Below are 16003 nucleotides of genomic sequence, written 5' to 3' on the forward strand. Positions count from 1 at the left end.
TACATCATAACATCAGCGCTCCCTTATAGCAGTGATTTGGAATGTGAGTAGACAAATGAAAAATGTGGAATGTGGTAGTCACACATTCTACTATTTAAATAAAAACTTTTTAAAAAAAAAAGGATAAAGACAACACAAAATAAAATAATCAGAAATATGCACATTACTTCAAAATAAGCTTGGCTGACATATGATGTACTTCATTCTTCATGAAATGATTAAACACACAGACACTCATTCACTCACACACACACTCACACACACACTCACACCTACCCACACCCACCCTGTGGCCCAACTGATTTCCCTTTCAAGCCAACCTTATGTTTCCTTTTTCCTTTTATTTTCTGCTTCTTTTAGTTTCACTTCCTCTGTTGAATGGCAGGGCTAAATGTGTTGAATTTGTGTTAAGATTTTCATTTTTCTTTCACAAAAAATATTCTGTAGAAAACTGATATCCTTCAGAAAACATTCATCCACTTTGAGATGATTCAGGCAATTGTGTGATTCAAGACTTCAGCATGTCTGTAATTGGGCCAGTTTTGTATTTGCTGAAGCACCGTGTTTGAAGACTGATGATCAAAGTCCCATTAAGAGATCAACTTTCTAGTGGAGCGCGTAGAGGAACACAGCCATCCATCTCCAAAGACTCAGGCCAACCCTCATACTTATTACTACTTTTGCTGTTCTTCATACGCTGAGAGAAAAACAAAGAAGGAGTTTAGAAAGGGCAGTGTCGCAATAATACACAGCATCACTGTCTTCAGGAATCTTTTATCATTTATTACTTATCACTTGAATAATTTAACAGGCAGCCTTGACTTCTTCTTTGTGTTAAAAGGGGTCAGTTTTACCTGTTCAAATGGGCTTTTGTTCTCTATTCCTTTGGCTCCCACAAACACCCAGCTGTCCCTGAAGCCCAAGTCTTTTATTGCTGTACTGCCCAGCTCCTCGAACAGTTGCCGTGCCTCATCATTCAGCCTGCATGCCAGTGTTTAGATAGAAATCAACTTTAAGGACATTATAAAGACAGACGGAGACTTGCTTGGGGCATTATTGCGTAAACTCACATTGACTGGCATCGTTTATAGTTGAAACAGGGATAAGATATGATCTGAAGCATGTGCAATGCGTGGAATCTTACTTAGTAGCTGGGTCATCAAAGGAAGCCACAAACACTAGTGTTCCCTCATGGAGAGGTCTGAGAAACTTCAACAGATCAGACACATCTGTGGAGAGGGTGAGGATGCTCAGGCTCTGACAGATGTTTCAATACACCTACTCAACACACCGAATGTGTCAAAACGAGGAAATGACACATATGCCGTTATGCTGTGTTAAACAAATATTAGATGTTAGATTCTTCAAAGTAGCCACCCTTTACTTTGACAGCTTTGCACACTCTTGTTCTCTTAATCAGCTTCATGGGACAGCCATCTATGATGCTTTTCCATCAGTACAGAAATAATTTGCACATATACAGAGCATTTGAGGTGAGGGACTAAACTTTTGCATGAAAACTATTTGCCAAGGGGGCATTTAAAATTAAATGTTAATTTTAAACTTTGTAATGTTATATTCATCATAGAAACAAATTTAAGCATAAACCATTACATTAAAATCCTTTTAAGACTATGAAAAACAAACATTGAATGTACAAATTTTTAAAATTTTTTATCTGGAGTATTATTAAAAGAGACTAACCTCCTGCCCACATGTCAAATGATTTTGTTTCCAAAGGCTCTCCAGAGACACCTGAAAAAGGCAATATTGAACAAAGCGTTATCATCATCATAAAGAAAAAGAAGACGGACATTATACTGTTACATGCTCTATATATATCTATATATATATATATATAAAATAGTAACATCATAATAATAGTAACAATAATATAATAAATGACAAAATGTAACAATTCTATAATATATTTTGTATTAAAATAGTTATGCACAAGCTACATCAAGAGTGTATTAAAAATAGTTACCGTTTACTAAGGCAATGTTAAGGCCCCTGCCAACATTGTCCTTAACACTGCTGATGAGACTGAAATAACAAAATACACAGCTGAGAAAGCTTGAAAGGCTATACTTAAAACAATGATCATGAATCTTGTTAAAGGGACACAAAGACAACATAAAGATGGAATCACAGCCAGCACACAGGAGTGGGAGATTACAAAGCTGCTAATGATGGCATTCAGAAAGAAAGATGGAATGATAGTCAGGCAGACAGGCATTTTATGGCTTACATTTTATCCTCCAGACAGATTTTGGGACCGATGACGTTGGCGGCTCCAGAGAGTAAACGGAAGGCAAGGTGTTTCGGAGGGCATGGAGCAGAGAGTCCACACTTGTACTTGTGTGGTCTTGGTTCTAAGAGAAAACAAGGCAGAGCACAATGTTAAAATTTAACACCCAAAAACAACTAAACAAATAAACACAAACAAAAACAGACTTCTCATGCAAAGTTAGAGTGAAGTTCTTCATCCTACCTGGGGTGGGCTCTTCCTGTCCACCTGAGGATTTTAGAATAACACAATCAATCAGTGAATGATTTCGGATCAAAACTGTGTTTCAACATATTAGCTAAAGAAGTACTAAGCACATCTGCCTGTTGAAATCTGATAAACCTTTGTAAAGAATTAGAAATATATAGTGGTAATAAGTTTGTTTCAGATTTCATGTCCAGTGTACTGAAGGCTTACATGGTCAATCGAGAAATTCCAGGTAAAACATGGTGCTAGGTAGTGGTTATTTTCGTTATAGAAAATGAGCAATGAAAAAATGTACTTGTTAACTGAAATAAAAATGACAGTTTTTAAAAATAAGAAATCTGAAATCTGTGTTTTAGCTAAGGAATTTATGATGGCTTTATAAAAGTTATTTCCTTATGTCAAATATACATAGTAGATGTCACTTAATATCCTGTATACTGTACGCACTGACGTCACTTTTCCGTCAAAATACGTCCCCTCAGTTAGACTGAGTGGCAAAACATTCCGAATTTATTAGGTGAAACGGCAAAATCAGGAATGGAGCAAGCATCATGTGGCCACGTGGAACAAATTCGGAAACGGGTTTCCTGACATTTGTATGTAGCTAGCTACCTGATTTCCGTTTCGACGACGGCGAAAAGCAATAAGCACAGCCTAGAAAAGCCTTGTTCACATGGAAAAATATTTTAACTAGGTTGGACTGCAACCTGGGGTTGCATTTTATGTCCAAGCACGAAAGCCTAGATACAGGCTACAAAATTGCATAAAGCCTTACCAAATACATAGATCTGTAAATGTAACCACAGTAAAAAGAAAAACAAAAGAATCCACTACATACGTGAGCAATCACATAGTAAAAACTGCTGTCTTAGTAAAAAGAAATAACAATAACGGTACATGAAGGTCAATGTGTTTATTTCACTTTGCTGTTATATATATGTTAATGCAATAACGAGAAGTAGTTGGATGTGTTTCACGTATCAGACATATTCTGACTGACTCTTGAAATTACACTGCATGAGACCATGGAAACATTTAGTCCAAACGATGCAATCTTTGGAAGCAGCATATATGCAGCTGTTGGTACTTTTAGCAAGTGAAAGTAGATATAAAAATGATCGAAAATTGTGTACAACTTATTAAATGTAAAACGTTAAGGCTTTTGTTTTACAAATACGTCCATGTGTAGGATTCTCTGAATTCTTTGCAATGGCTGTGCAGCAACCATGGCAGCCATTGAATCTCCTTTTCAATGACAAATCAATGCCTCCAGGTACTTTTTCTTTGCACAATACCTCCGCACCTTTATGGGTGAATGCAGCCCCACTGATTTGACTAGCAGTAAATACAAATTCCATGGTCTCTGCCAGTTTAATAGCATGAATTAACAATAGTGTGCTATTTTTTGCCAATAGGAACCCAAATCCTTTTGCCAGTCAGTCAATCAGTTATTTTACATATTGACTGATTAACAATCCTCGTCATTATGTAGAAAAAATTAACGAAATAGGGGTCAATGACTGTCTGTTCAGTGCCTACATCAAAGTGGATGAATTAACCCATTCAGTGGTCGGAGGTGTCATATCCCGACATATACAACTAGCTAACATCACGCCCCCTAACATCAGCCATCCCCCGATACTTTGAAGTGTAATAACAAAACGCTCACCAGCAAAAATCATCTTCACTATGGAGGAGCCATCTCCTCCTAGTATGGAACTTGCTAGAAGCCAAGTCAAGCCCACAAGAAGAACCACAGCAACAGCCCGCAGTGGCCCTGAGGGAATATGGAAAATGTAAATAAGTGGACATGAAGTCACTGCGAGCATGCAGTACAGACATACAGGGAAGTGTACCAGGCATGGTGTCAGTTGGAGGAGTTGTGTCCACTTTGCCCTTAATTCACTTTCACATCAAGATTTATCCTTTAGCACCAAGCTTCAGCATGAACAATAAATGTTTTTTTCTTTAACACCACATCAGTTAGTGCATAACCATGTATGTTAGTAATACAGCCAGCAGATAAAGATACTTCTTTGCTGCCATTACATGTTGCCAAACTCACCAGCAGTATCTTATGTACGTTGGCTAGTGGTGCTGGCATACTCTTAAGAGCACTTACTTTTCATGTGGCATTTCACCACTCAACAGGGCTGGGAATTACAAGGATTATTTAAAAAAAAAAATACAATACACTGTGAAGCCTGATATTACAAGATAAATCTTGAGAATGACTGATCCTGCCATATCCGTCATACGTACTGGGACAGTGAGGCAAAACTATTCCTTGCAAATAAATTAATAGAATTAGGGTACTAAATGTGACCATATATTTGTGGATGTTTTGTTTTTTTCTTTCTGAAGCTACTTTGCGTGTTCATAACCCCCACCCCCGCCCCAATTCCATCAGAATAGTTGGCTTTAATATTTAAAATTCAATTGTGCGTTAACCACCTCAGTCACGGTTTAGCAAATCATGGACCTAAAATGTAAGGTATGCATACAAAACGTGCTGTTACACCACAAAAGCAAACACGTGTCCTGAATACGCCCCTAAATCAAACGTGATCATCTGCATTTTTCCATATACTCGTCTTAATCTCTTATTCAAATAGATGACTTGCTTGTTACAGTACCCAGACTCAATGCAACAGTCTAGCGAATAATAGGTGTACTAACCTGCCAGCCTCATGACAACTGACGACACAAATTGAGACGAAAATGAGTGATGAGTCTTCTGCTCTGAACAAAAAATACTGGAGTGACATAGTTACATGTGTTATGTGTTCAAGTGAGTGACCATGTTAAGAAAATCACATTTTTCTCACATAGCTTACATTTCTTCTACGTTTGCGTTTTCTGTGCAGCGTCTAGAGTTTGCGGCTAAAGCAACAACAAAATGCATGCATTCATAAGAAAGACAAACATGCATTATACGCAATACAAGTTATAGAAAAGGATCTGGTTGCGATATAATTTAGATATATCAATTCAAAGTTCTGTTTCCGTGTATTTATAAATTAGAGGAAGGTCGATTTGCTACCATGCAGATTGAAAGCAACATCTCATCACCTAGGACACAAACGCAAACGTGCAGATGCAGTGATAATCACAGGACGAAAATTATACACTTCTATTAAACGATCAAGTAAAGAACAGAGAAGCTGCCACTATCCGCATTTTTTCATCAATGGGTTCAAGTTTGCTTGCTAATGCTAAGCAGCTAACTAGCGAACGTTAAGTTAATAACATAACTGTTATGTACTTGGCTAGCTAGCTAGCTAGCTAACTAGCATAGTGAAATATAGCTGGAAATCTGAATTAGCGTTGATAAAGTTATATTGAATGCCTTACTAAATGGCGGTTAAGAAGTCTCCAAGACGTTTTCAAGAATTTTACAGACGAAACAAATGAAGACACTTGTACGCGGATGCCGAAGCAGCGACCAAACGAACTGAAGGCATGATCAAGCCATCTTGTATCGAGTTTCCATTCATTAAAAACACAGCTCAGCAACTAATATTTAAGTATAAGCTTGCTAATGTCAAGCAGAAAAAAATGCTAAACGAATATTATCGTGCAGTATTGTCGAGGGATATGTCTATCATGGATAACTTCCGGCGGCGTGCAGAATGGTACGTCCTTGCCCGTGACCCACACTCGTGAGCGCGCACACTCCTCAGGGACACGGGATCGAGCTTCTGCAGGGCTGACATCCTAAACGATGCCAAGTAAAATTGAACTTAATATTGCACATAGTAGTATACTTATTCCGTCACTTTGCGGCATTTCAAATAGATTGTATTCAATTACTCAATTTACAAAATGATTGTAAATAATGATAATAAATAATGTTGGCCAGAGCATACGTTAATAAAAAGTATGTGCAACCTGCCCATGCGTTGGTCTTATTGTGATGTGTGAGACATTACTGCTGGAATAGACTTTGAGATAATTTTTTTTAAAGGTTGTTGTTTTATTTTATTTTATTAACTATTTAATTTGTATTCTGAACCAAATGTTACTCCTAAACAATGCACTATGACCTAGTGTCATAGACATTACCGGTAACCTAGTTATCTAGCTATGTGTTTAAGAAGTTCAAGCAAGTTTTTAAAAAGTAACTAGCTATGGACAAAATAACTGAAAGCATCCGGGAATCTGATTCAACAAGGCGTTAATCAGAGTCAGCTCACAACTCATAGCAAGATGGCCACGTTTAGAGCTGTTCTGTCTCTCACGAATGCTCGAACATCAGTGACTAGCGGACTTGTGGGACATGCGGCTAAGGCAAGACATTAAATGTTCTGACTTATAGATATTTGACAAGGCAGCTTTATGATTCGTTCTAGGTAATTGGCTATGGAAACCAAGTAACAACTTTTGCGGTATGACAGTTTGCCAGAAAGGTCTGACTATCTTGAAAAAAAGCTAGCTTGCTAAGCTAGTTATATACCTTAGCTAGCTGGCTCAGTACCACATACATAAACACGTTTCTCAGAGGAGTAATAATAATAATAATAATAATAATATATTCCATGTCGAAGTGGTACTTGGCCCGTGTGCCCAAAAGGAAATCGTAGCCAACACCAAAAGCTATTTGCTGGTTACTTCCTGAAACGGTCTGTACAAGTCGAAAGTACAGCTTATACGACACGATGCGTCTCCATCAGCAAGTTTACCAAATGAGAAACAGCTTACCTGAGAACTGATAACGGGACTTGTTGTTTACAACTGTTTTCTCCTCAGGTTATTGGAGTGTCAGCCTCCAAACAAAGAGAGAAATGTACATATACGGTAGGTTGTGATTTTGTTGTCTGATTTCCTTGTAATGCTATACTGTAGCATTAAAGAAACAACGTGAACCTCCCCTCCTCTCTTATTTCTGGAAGAAACGCGATGAACGAAACCTGAGCAGAAAAGAGCAGGTCTTTCCTGACCCCTTAAAGTGTGATCAGTTCATCCATTACTTTACATCCAAAACTTTAATGCAGTCTAATAACAAAGTGATATCCCCTACACACATGTTCTTATTAAGTATCTAAATCACTAACAGTCTAACCTGTGTAAATCTGAATTACCCTAGTTGTAAACTACTATATCCATCCCACAAGAAGCAACTGTAATGTAACTATTATCTATTTTAATGGGTCTGTTGCTATTGTTCAACTTTTTAGCTGTTCAAAAACTAAAATCTGCCATGCAAAGGTCAGTCATTTATGATGAGGTTTAGTTAATAGTGCCCATTTTAATGTGGTTCTTGATAAGTTTGGTTTTAGTTTCTGTTGAAAGACTTTCTGTGGCATTTGTGCTGTTTTTATATGTATTTCCCACATATATGTGAATAGTGTATAAGATGGTAAATTAATCTGATTAGAAGTGTAACCACTTTCTATATTATTTTGGAGTTTTTTTGTTTGCTTTTTTGTCATCATGCATTCAGCTGCCATGCTAATAAATTGGCTTGTGTCAGCGATGTCTGTTTGCTGGTTACCATAACGGATTGTTTGAGCAAGGAGAACCTATTCTAAAAGCATACTTTCTATTGTATGTAGTAATTTTGACTCTCCTTTACTAATATTTTCCTTCTCTCAACAATCATGACCCCAAAGGGACAAATCATAGTAAGTGTCATTTCAAACTAAATCTAAATTCAAGCATATTAATACATTCAATGTCATAGTCTCATCTGAGAGCACAGTCAATGCTCAGCTGAGCATCCAAGTCTGAAAGTTCCGTGTTGATGTCCTCAGCCTCCCCCTGCGCGGTATGGCGGTAGACACACCGTCACACTGATTCCAGGGGACGGGATTGGCCCAGAGCTGCTCAACCATGTGCGTGAGCTCTTCAGGTCAGTATCAGAACTGGATGGATGCTAGGCCACCCTCAACGATTTGGAGACTGGAAGCATACGTTGTCCCAGCTTTTAAATTTGGAACCATAACATGGCTAGAGAAGCAGTTATAGATGGGTGGATAGAATGGCCGTAAGTGCATCTCCCTCCGTTGCAGATTCAGCTGTGTACCTTTGGACTTTGAGGTGGTAAATATCAACTCTTCCATAACTAGCGAGGATGACATTAATAATGCCATCACAGCCATACGCCGCAATGGAGTTGCTCTAAAAGGTTGGTTGTTCTAAAGGATTAATGCCATTGAAACTTAATATAGTTGACTATCTTGAGAGTTAATCAGTATTTATCCGAAACTTCATCAGTGTTTGCTTGTAGTTGCTGTAGTTCTGATTCATATTGAATACTCTTTTTGTAGGTAACTTGGAGACAAATCACACATTGCCCCCTTCACACAAGTCCAGGAACAACGTTTTACGGTAGTGTTTTAAAGTATATTAAAGAAACTTAATAAAAATTATATCAGCTCTCTTAAAGTGCCCTCTTAGTTTTTTTTTCCAGAAGCACTGCAGTAAATAGGGGCTGTCAGCTTTAATTTGTTAGCTGTTGCTGTAATCGGCATAGTGGCCTAACTTGATATGGCATCTCCCCCATCTCTTTCCATCCCTGTTTCTTTTCTTCTTTCCCTCTTTCTCTCCATCTCCCTCTTTTCCTCCCTATCTCTCTCTTCCCTCTGTTTAACTTTCTTCCCTTCTGTAACCCTGACCCTCTCTCAGCACTGGCCTCGACTTGTATGCCAACGTGATGCGCTGCCAGTCTCTTCCAGGAGTGCAGACGCGGCACAAGAATATAGACATCATCATCATCAGGGAGAACACAGAGGGCGAGTACAGCAGCCTGGAGCACGAGGTAGACACTGCTCCCCCCACCACTCACCAAAGCCCACAGAATACTGTCTCCACACCCATCAACTATCCCACCTTGAGCAATTACACTATAGCCTATTAAACTAATGAAGTACACTGGTCACAGTCGGTTCTCTCATTCTTTATCTTTCTATACAACACCACTACCATCTATTTTTGCATATGAATTCCCATTAATGGACTAAGTTGCATTTAAATGCTTTCTAAGGTTGGAGTCCTCTGTTTGGCTTTGTCAGAGTGTGCCTGGCGTGGTGGAAAGCCTGAAGATCATCACACGGAACAACTCACTTCGTATCGCCGATTACGCATTTCAGCTGGCCAGGGAGAAGGGGCGGCGCAGGGTCACAGCCGTGCACAAGGCCAACATCATGTGAGTCAGCTCACCTTGCTATGTTTCACGGATCGCACCGTCTCCATGACCATGTGGGTTTATGGACCGCATGGTCATGTCCATGCCGCAGTGGGCATGGATGGGAGTATGAGTCTTGTTTAAGCCTCGAATGATCCGTGCTCATCAGTGTAAAGGGTGTTCCACTGCAAACTCCAGCTGACTCTCTCTCACAGATCTCCCACAAAGTTTTGCACATCTTGAAGCTGTGATTGCACTAAACTGTTTGTTCCATCCTGTTCAGTACTTGACTCTGACCTTCTTCAGAGTGGTTCACTTGTTTACTTGTGCTGTGTGGCATCTCTGTCTGTCCATCTGTCTGTCTGTCTGTCTGTCTGTCTATCTGTCTCTCTATCTCTCTATCTCAATCTACTATATAAGGAATTAGCCAGTAGTAAGTTGGAAGATATAGATGCTAACTACCTTCCCAGACTTGAGATGTCTGCAACCTTGAAACAGTGTGCTAGTGTGCACTATTTCTTTACCCCTTCCCTTTCTGTCTGACTGCATCTTGTTCTATGGGCCCAACAGGAAACTGGCTGATGGGCTCTTTCTACAGTGCTGTAGGGAGGTAGCCTCTGGATACCCTGATATCGCCTTCGACAGCATGATTGTAGATAACACCACTATGCAGGTGAGCATGTGATGGCTTATTCACAAACAAATTGTTCTTTTTTCTGGACTTGTAGGAGGGTGAGATTCTTTGATTCAGACCGAATCATACTTGTGATTAGCATTTGGCAAATGAAAATCCCAGTCCCAAAAGCCATTCTGAATTTAGCTGGCTTTTTGCGAGTCAAATTGTAAATTTGTCTAATTGTAAATGGGAAACTGATAATGTTGCCCCTTAATTTCTTTTTTACCATGTCTTGGTCAAACTTGAGTTCTGTTTGATAAATGTAATGTGGTTATGTAATATTAGGGGGATTGCATTGTGAAATATGTATTGTGGAACAGAAGGGAAGTTCTTTCTAAAAACAAAATGACAAAATGACGGTAAGAAACTGAAATGAGTTAGTGTAGGAGTTGGAATCTTGGCCTTAATGTTTTCTGGATGCCTGCCTTTAGTGGTGAATCAAGTGAATCAACATTGTTTGATTAATCTAAATGGGGGGGGGGGGTGATGGTAGTTCAAGTGTGCAAACATAAAGTAGTAAACATCAATAGTAGTTAAGTTTGATAGAGTTGCAGTCTCCTGTAATTCTAGATTACCTATCTATATATTGTAAAATTAACTGGCAACAGCTTAACAGTATAAATTCAAACACATCGTGAAAGTACCTTATCTTTAAAGAAAACTTGTCATACATGAGAATTGTTTTTGCACTGTCCTTTTTTACAGCTAGTTTCCAAACCTCACCAGTTTGACGTCATGGTGATGCCCAATCTCTATGGCAACGTGGTCAGCAATGTGTGCGCCGGTCTGGTAGGAGGGCCTGGTTTGGTGCCTGGTGCCAACTACGGCCATAATTACGCAGTATTTGAAACAGTGAGTGCTCTTCAGCTGTCCCCATGCAGTCTCTGAAACTAGGCCTCAGCTATATACCTTATCAGGTTTTTATGTTGACATATGGGATTTATGGGAGATTTCTTGTTCTGGCAGGCTACTAGGAACACCGGCAAGAGCATCGCTGGACGGAACATTGCCAACCCCACAGCAATGCTACTGGCCAGCTGTCTCATGCTGGACCATCTGAAGTAAATTCAGCTAGTGCATTGGCCTCATTTTTAATTTTGAGTAGTCACTTGTGGTGATTTAATAATGCAAGTCTGGCCCTTCCTAAGAGCAGGTGCTGTTTACTTCTGCTCAGTTCCTGTTCCTCATTTTAATTTAACTGGGGTTAAAATTGGATTCACGCTCTGAATCTAGATTGTCAAGTTTTATTATATTACAGTAGGCAAAGGGTAAATTTGCACACACAGTAAGAGGAACAAGCCTAGTGTTGAATTTAATCACACCATCAGTGGGAGATTTGAATATCGGATAACTCCCAAAGTCTTTTGAAAAAGTGACCAGTGTTTGTATAAGGCAGGGATTGGCGATTAGTTTTCCTTTTCTAACACACTTATTAAAAGTGGTAATTTAAGAGATTACGTGACCACAGAAATCCCTGTGAAAGCCACTGCTGAACCCGGGCCTGCCAGTTCTGGTGTTAGACCTTCCTGATCCAAGCCACGTTGGTCCTTCACCTTTTTGGATAGTTGAATTGTTCTAACAAATGTAATTTTCCCCTTTCTTCTTCCCTAGACTTCATGACTATGCCAGCATGATTCGTAATGCTGTTTTCGCCACTATGAATGAGTCTCTGGTAAGATATACCCATACGGCTGCATTCTAATGTGAAAGACTCACACTTGCAATATTTAGTGGCATTTTGCAACCGTTTCTCAAGTTTGTTTCACCAGTCCAACCTGCAAATCCACTCTCAGTCTCTACTGATTACATTACCAGTGTGGTACAAATTCCGATGTACTCAGTTTACACTGTTTGTCTCATTAGGAAGCCATTTTAAGTGCTAGATTAACTAATTTAAATTGAGACACACTATTGACTTCACTGCAAAAATTGTGGAATTTTTCTGGTGTTCACTTGACTGTTTGTGAGGCCTATTTAAAAATAATAAAATGATGTCGTTGCACTATTGTAATTATACACAGGATAAGATGGCAAATATCCTATGCAATTAGAGCTTTACATAGGGCCCAGCCTACTCACTTCATTCCATAGTACCATACCATCTACTGGTCTCATATGTGCCTGCCACCCATGTTCGCTCACCTCAGCTACCAAGTCCACATACTTCAGCTTGTTCTTTCAAAATCTTCATCAACTACATCCTCAAATTGAACTGTTAACTCTATAAAATATCTGTTTACTTGAGAGTACACTGCCATGTCTGGCCTCAGAGTAGTTAATGCAATACAGCGTGGGACATGTAATTTTTTACCTACATCCAATAGCGATTTCCAGTCTCATGCTTCACCCCATCTACCAATATTTATAGCCTGCTCTTGCTCTCCGAAACACTGCCCCTCATACACAGTTTATTTGTATTACTTTTAGACAAAGCTTTAACCATTAAGCACTTATTATTGAACAAACATCCTAATACACTGAGCACCTGATTGTGTCTCCGTGTATATTGTCCTTGCAGCAAACTTACCTGGCATGCTGATAAAATATGCTTCAGTGTACCAACCCCCACATAATTTACAGCTAGGCTCTTCACCTGCCCACTGTTCAAGGTTTTATGGGGTTGGAAGGACATTGTAAGTCACTCCCAGCAAATATTTTATGGAACTTGAATCTATTGCCCACAGCTCTTGCCAGGTGATTTTCCACTTCTTCTCTCGATTTTCCTAACAAAGCCTTGCTGCTGTTGCGCTTCGTGCTTCCTCTTCCTGTTTGCAAATAATACTAGTAATTGTTTGCTTTCTCTCTGGCAATGTGGCCTTTAACGCTTTCCATGAACCACCTGACCCAATACCTGTTTTTCCACATGGCACTTGGCCAGTCACATCCCTGAGGCTCTTGGTTGACTGCACCTGGTTGATGCCTGTTTTCTGTCCGACTTTTATCAGTGCATCCTGGGACCCTAACAAAATCATCTCCCAACTCACCTAAGCACATTTAAGTTCCTCAGCTAAACTTGTCAGCAGTAGCACAACACACGTCTCCTGTACCCTGCCACACTACTTAAACAATGCAGCACCCCTAACCACTTCCTTATAGCCTTGTTTGTAATCTGCTCCAACCTCTCTACTTTGGTAATTAGGACCTCATAAACCATGAGTGGCCACATAATACTAGGCAGCAAGCCAAACTGGAGAAACCACAGTTTCAATTCATCTGGTAAACATGATTCCTCAGTGCTATTAAAAATCTTCACCAATTCTATTTTTAGCCCCACATCTTGCTCTTTATCATTTAATGCTGCCAACACTGCACTGCCATCTACCGACACTCCTGCCTGACTTCTCCAGTATAGATTGTATTAGTTCTCCTTCCATCAAAGCAAGTTGTATACACATGATTTAACAGACCATGTATGCCGCCGTACGTTGCTAACCCATGACAGCAACTTGGGCTCTATTCCACGTTGTCAGCTGTCCCTCCTAACTGCCACAGGGTCTTTCCCCTATTGTCAGCTGCCCTATTCACAGCAGTCACTGGATGAACAGGATAAGTAAATGTAATTAGGCACAGAATAGGATGTCAGAAATTCTATACCAAACCATTAGAGCTTGACGTGGGGTCTGGCCCATTCACTTTTATACCAGCATGCTACGCTTTTCTGTTCATGTAAGACAATGTACATAGACTTGTAGAAAAAGAAGATTTTATTAAACATAATACAATCAATATTTAATGGTCATAATCACAAGAGTATAAAAGTATTCAAAATGTCTAGATTATAACTGGCATGCTTTGCCAACACTGGCACTGCCAAGAAATAAGTGAGCTACAGCATCATGTCCTGGTGCAGCTGACCGAAAACGTTTCTCTTTCCAGTCCTTGTGCCAACTTTTGGAAACGGTGCTCCTGGGGCCTTTTTTTTTTTTTTTTTTTTTTTTTTTTCTTTCAAGTAAATGTCAGGAAGATATTCTTAGCCAGGCGATTGAGTAGTCATGCTTAGGTTTGCCAGGGGTTTATACATGAAACAATGACTCTGTAGTAAAGTACAGCAGCACTGTTCAGGCTGTTGTGGCATCTCTTCTCACTCTAGGCAGTCTTGGGTGGCTACGGTGACCAGCAGGAATCCCACCTGTAGCTTCGCTTGCTTTTAGCAGCAAATTATGTTGACATTCCTAGAAAAACAAAAGGTGAACTTGCATAGCAGGTCTGTCGAGCCTTTAAAACTTGACAGGTGTACTGGTTCGGTTTGTTCAGTTTTTGTTTTTTTTCAGTTTGTTCAGTAGAATACAAGTGTATCAAAATTCCAGAATGAACTTCAATAGAATCATGACTAGAATCATAACTATGAAATTTGAATCTGTTGTCAAGCCCATTTGGTCAAAAATGGCCATTCTTTCTATTTCTCACATTATGCATTTGTACATAAAAGAAGCATACACTGCTTTTTTTTAATACTGGGATTTCTACATATTTCTCATTGCTGTGTTGCAGTTGCATACACCAGACATCGGGGGGCAGGGCACCACTTCAGAGATGGTGCAGTCCGTGATGAGAAACATAAAGAGCAGCGGACCCCTCACTACAGAGCTGTGATCCGCGACAGCGGACCCCTCACTACAGAGCCATGATCCATGAGCTCTACACCTGTCCAACCCTCCACTGTACAGAAGCACTCTGGTGGGTGTGGCATGTTACACAGGCAAATGTGTAGTGATATGTAATTTGCTTAAAATGTCCACTGTTCCTTTTGTTTATCTTTTTGATGAAGTTTATGTAAAATCCTTTGAACTAATGTCCTTTGCTGTATAGATGGTTCCTCTTTCTAGGAAGTGCCACTACACCACCTGAAGCTTCTTCTATATGAACTCTTGGTCCTTACCATTGAGCCAGCCATTCATAGCTGATGTTTTTTTTAGGTTCAGAGATCAGTTTGGATCCCAGTGTCTTTGTATGTCATCTGATGTTGTTGATACCATCCTGGGTCACCTGTATGTTAAACACCCAATGTACATAAATGGTTATGTAGTTATCTTTCGTATGTTGTTTATTATATAGACCCCATGTGAGGTTCACCTTGGCCAAAATACATTCCATGATTAACTACAGAAATAAATTCCATGATTAACTTTGTTTTTTTGAGCTGGCCTTAATACTAGATATTAGATTATAATGGGTCTCACAACATTCCATACACAACCTGGATCTCCCTTTTTATAATAATGTTTCTAGTTAAGTCTTATGATGCATATAGTAGCCATATTCGGGGTTTCCACTATTGCACGATTATACCATGAACATAATACTTCATTCTGTCATACTGTAACTTAACCAGCACAATCATTATTTGATCTCTTAGTACTTATTGTATTTTCAGTGTGCAATTGTACTGACTGTGCCATAATGGTAGTTCAAATGGTTAAAACCTTGATTTGATGATTTTACACACATTATGTGGCTTAAGAGCATATCAGTAAAGTGGCTCTTTAACTTTCTTTGGCCTTTGCTGCTTGATTTTTTCTAATTATACCTGTGTTGTTTTAGTAAACTGTGAAAATAGCAACACTTAACTTCCACTAATCTGTTAATACTCGGTTAAGAGACATGGGATCAACCTTATTTAAAGAATATATTGCTTCTGTATTTAAAGCGAATCACATTTGTTTGGCATATTGGGTACATCAGTCTGGAGTTCTGTACATGCACA

At 39.3% G+C, this 16003-nt stretch overlaps 2 protein-coding genes across 12 annotated transcripts; one reads left to right on the forward strand and one right to left on the reverse strand.

The window, feature by feature from the left end:
• Positions 1–163: 163 nt before the first annotated feature.
• LOC145656763 (protein FAM3A-like) lies at positions 164–7284 on the reverse strand. 10 transcript variants are annotated; one of them, XM_081709761.1, is made up of 11 exons: positions 5852–6182; positions 5335–5380; positions 5177–5234; positions 4167–4274; positions 2495–2518; positions 2252–2375; positions 1988–2046; positions 1705–1755; positions 1145–1229; positions 855–981; positions 164–697 (listed from the first exon to the last, which is right to left on the reverse strand). In XM_081709761.1, the coding sequence occupies exons 3-11, from the start codon at positions 5187–5189 to the stop codon at positions 599–601; spliced, it is 690 nt and encodes a 229-aa protein (XP_081565887.1). In that variant the 5' UTR covers positions 5190–5234; positions 5335–5380; positions 5852–6182; the 3' UTR covers positions 164–598. The 10 variants fall into 10 exon arrangements, with proteins under 10 accessions (XP_081565887.1, XP_081565885.1, XP_081565886.1 ...); XM_081709759.1 differs by having other exon boundaries at positions 5177–5239; XM_081709760.1 differs by having other exon boundaries at positions 5177–5253.
• LOC145656762 (isocitrate dehydrogenase [NAD] subunit gamma, mitochondrial-like) lies at positions 6640–15791 on the forward strand. Of its 2 annotated transcripts, XR_014122355.1 has the most exons (14): positions 6640–6787; positions 7247–7294; positions 8110–8121; positions 8251–8348; positions 8509–8624; positions 8767–8827; positions 9125–9257; positions 9511–9644; positions 10194–10296; positions 11005–11151; positions 11266–11360; positions 11911–11971; positions 14791–14976; positions 15109–15791. XR_014122355.1 is itself a non-coding variant. In XM_081709756.1 (13 exons), exons 1-13 carry the CDS (start codon positions 6707–6709, stop codon positions 14890–14892), a joined length of 1191 nt encoding a protein of 396 aa, XP_081565882.1. In that variant the 5' UTR covers positions 6640–6706; the 3' UTR covers positions 14893–15791. The 2 variants fall into 2 exon arrangements, 1 of the variants encoding a protein (XP_081565882.1); XM_081709756.1 differs by having other exon boundaries at positions 14791–15791.
• Positions 15792–16003: the final 212 nt, after the last annotated feature.

This window comes from Electrophorus electricus, unplaced genomic scaffold, assembly GCF_041902795.1.
Source record: "Electrophorus electricus isolate QZ-2024a unplaced genomic scaffold, ASM4190279v1 Scaffold90, whole genome shotgun sequence".
Taxonomy (NCBI): Eukaryota; Metazoa; Chordata; class Actinopteri; order Gymnotiformes; family Gymnotidae; genus Electrophorus; species Electrophorus electricus.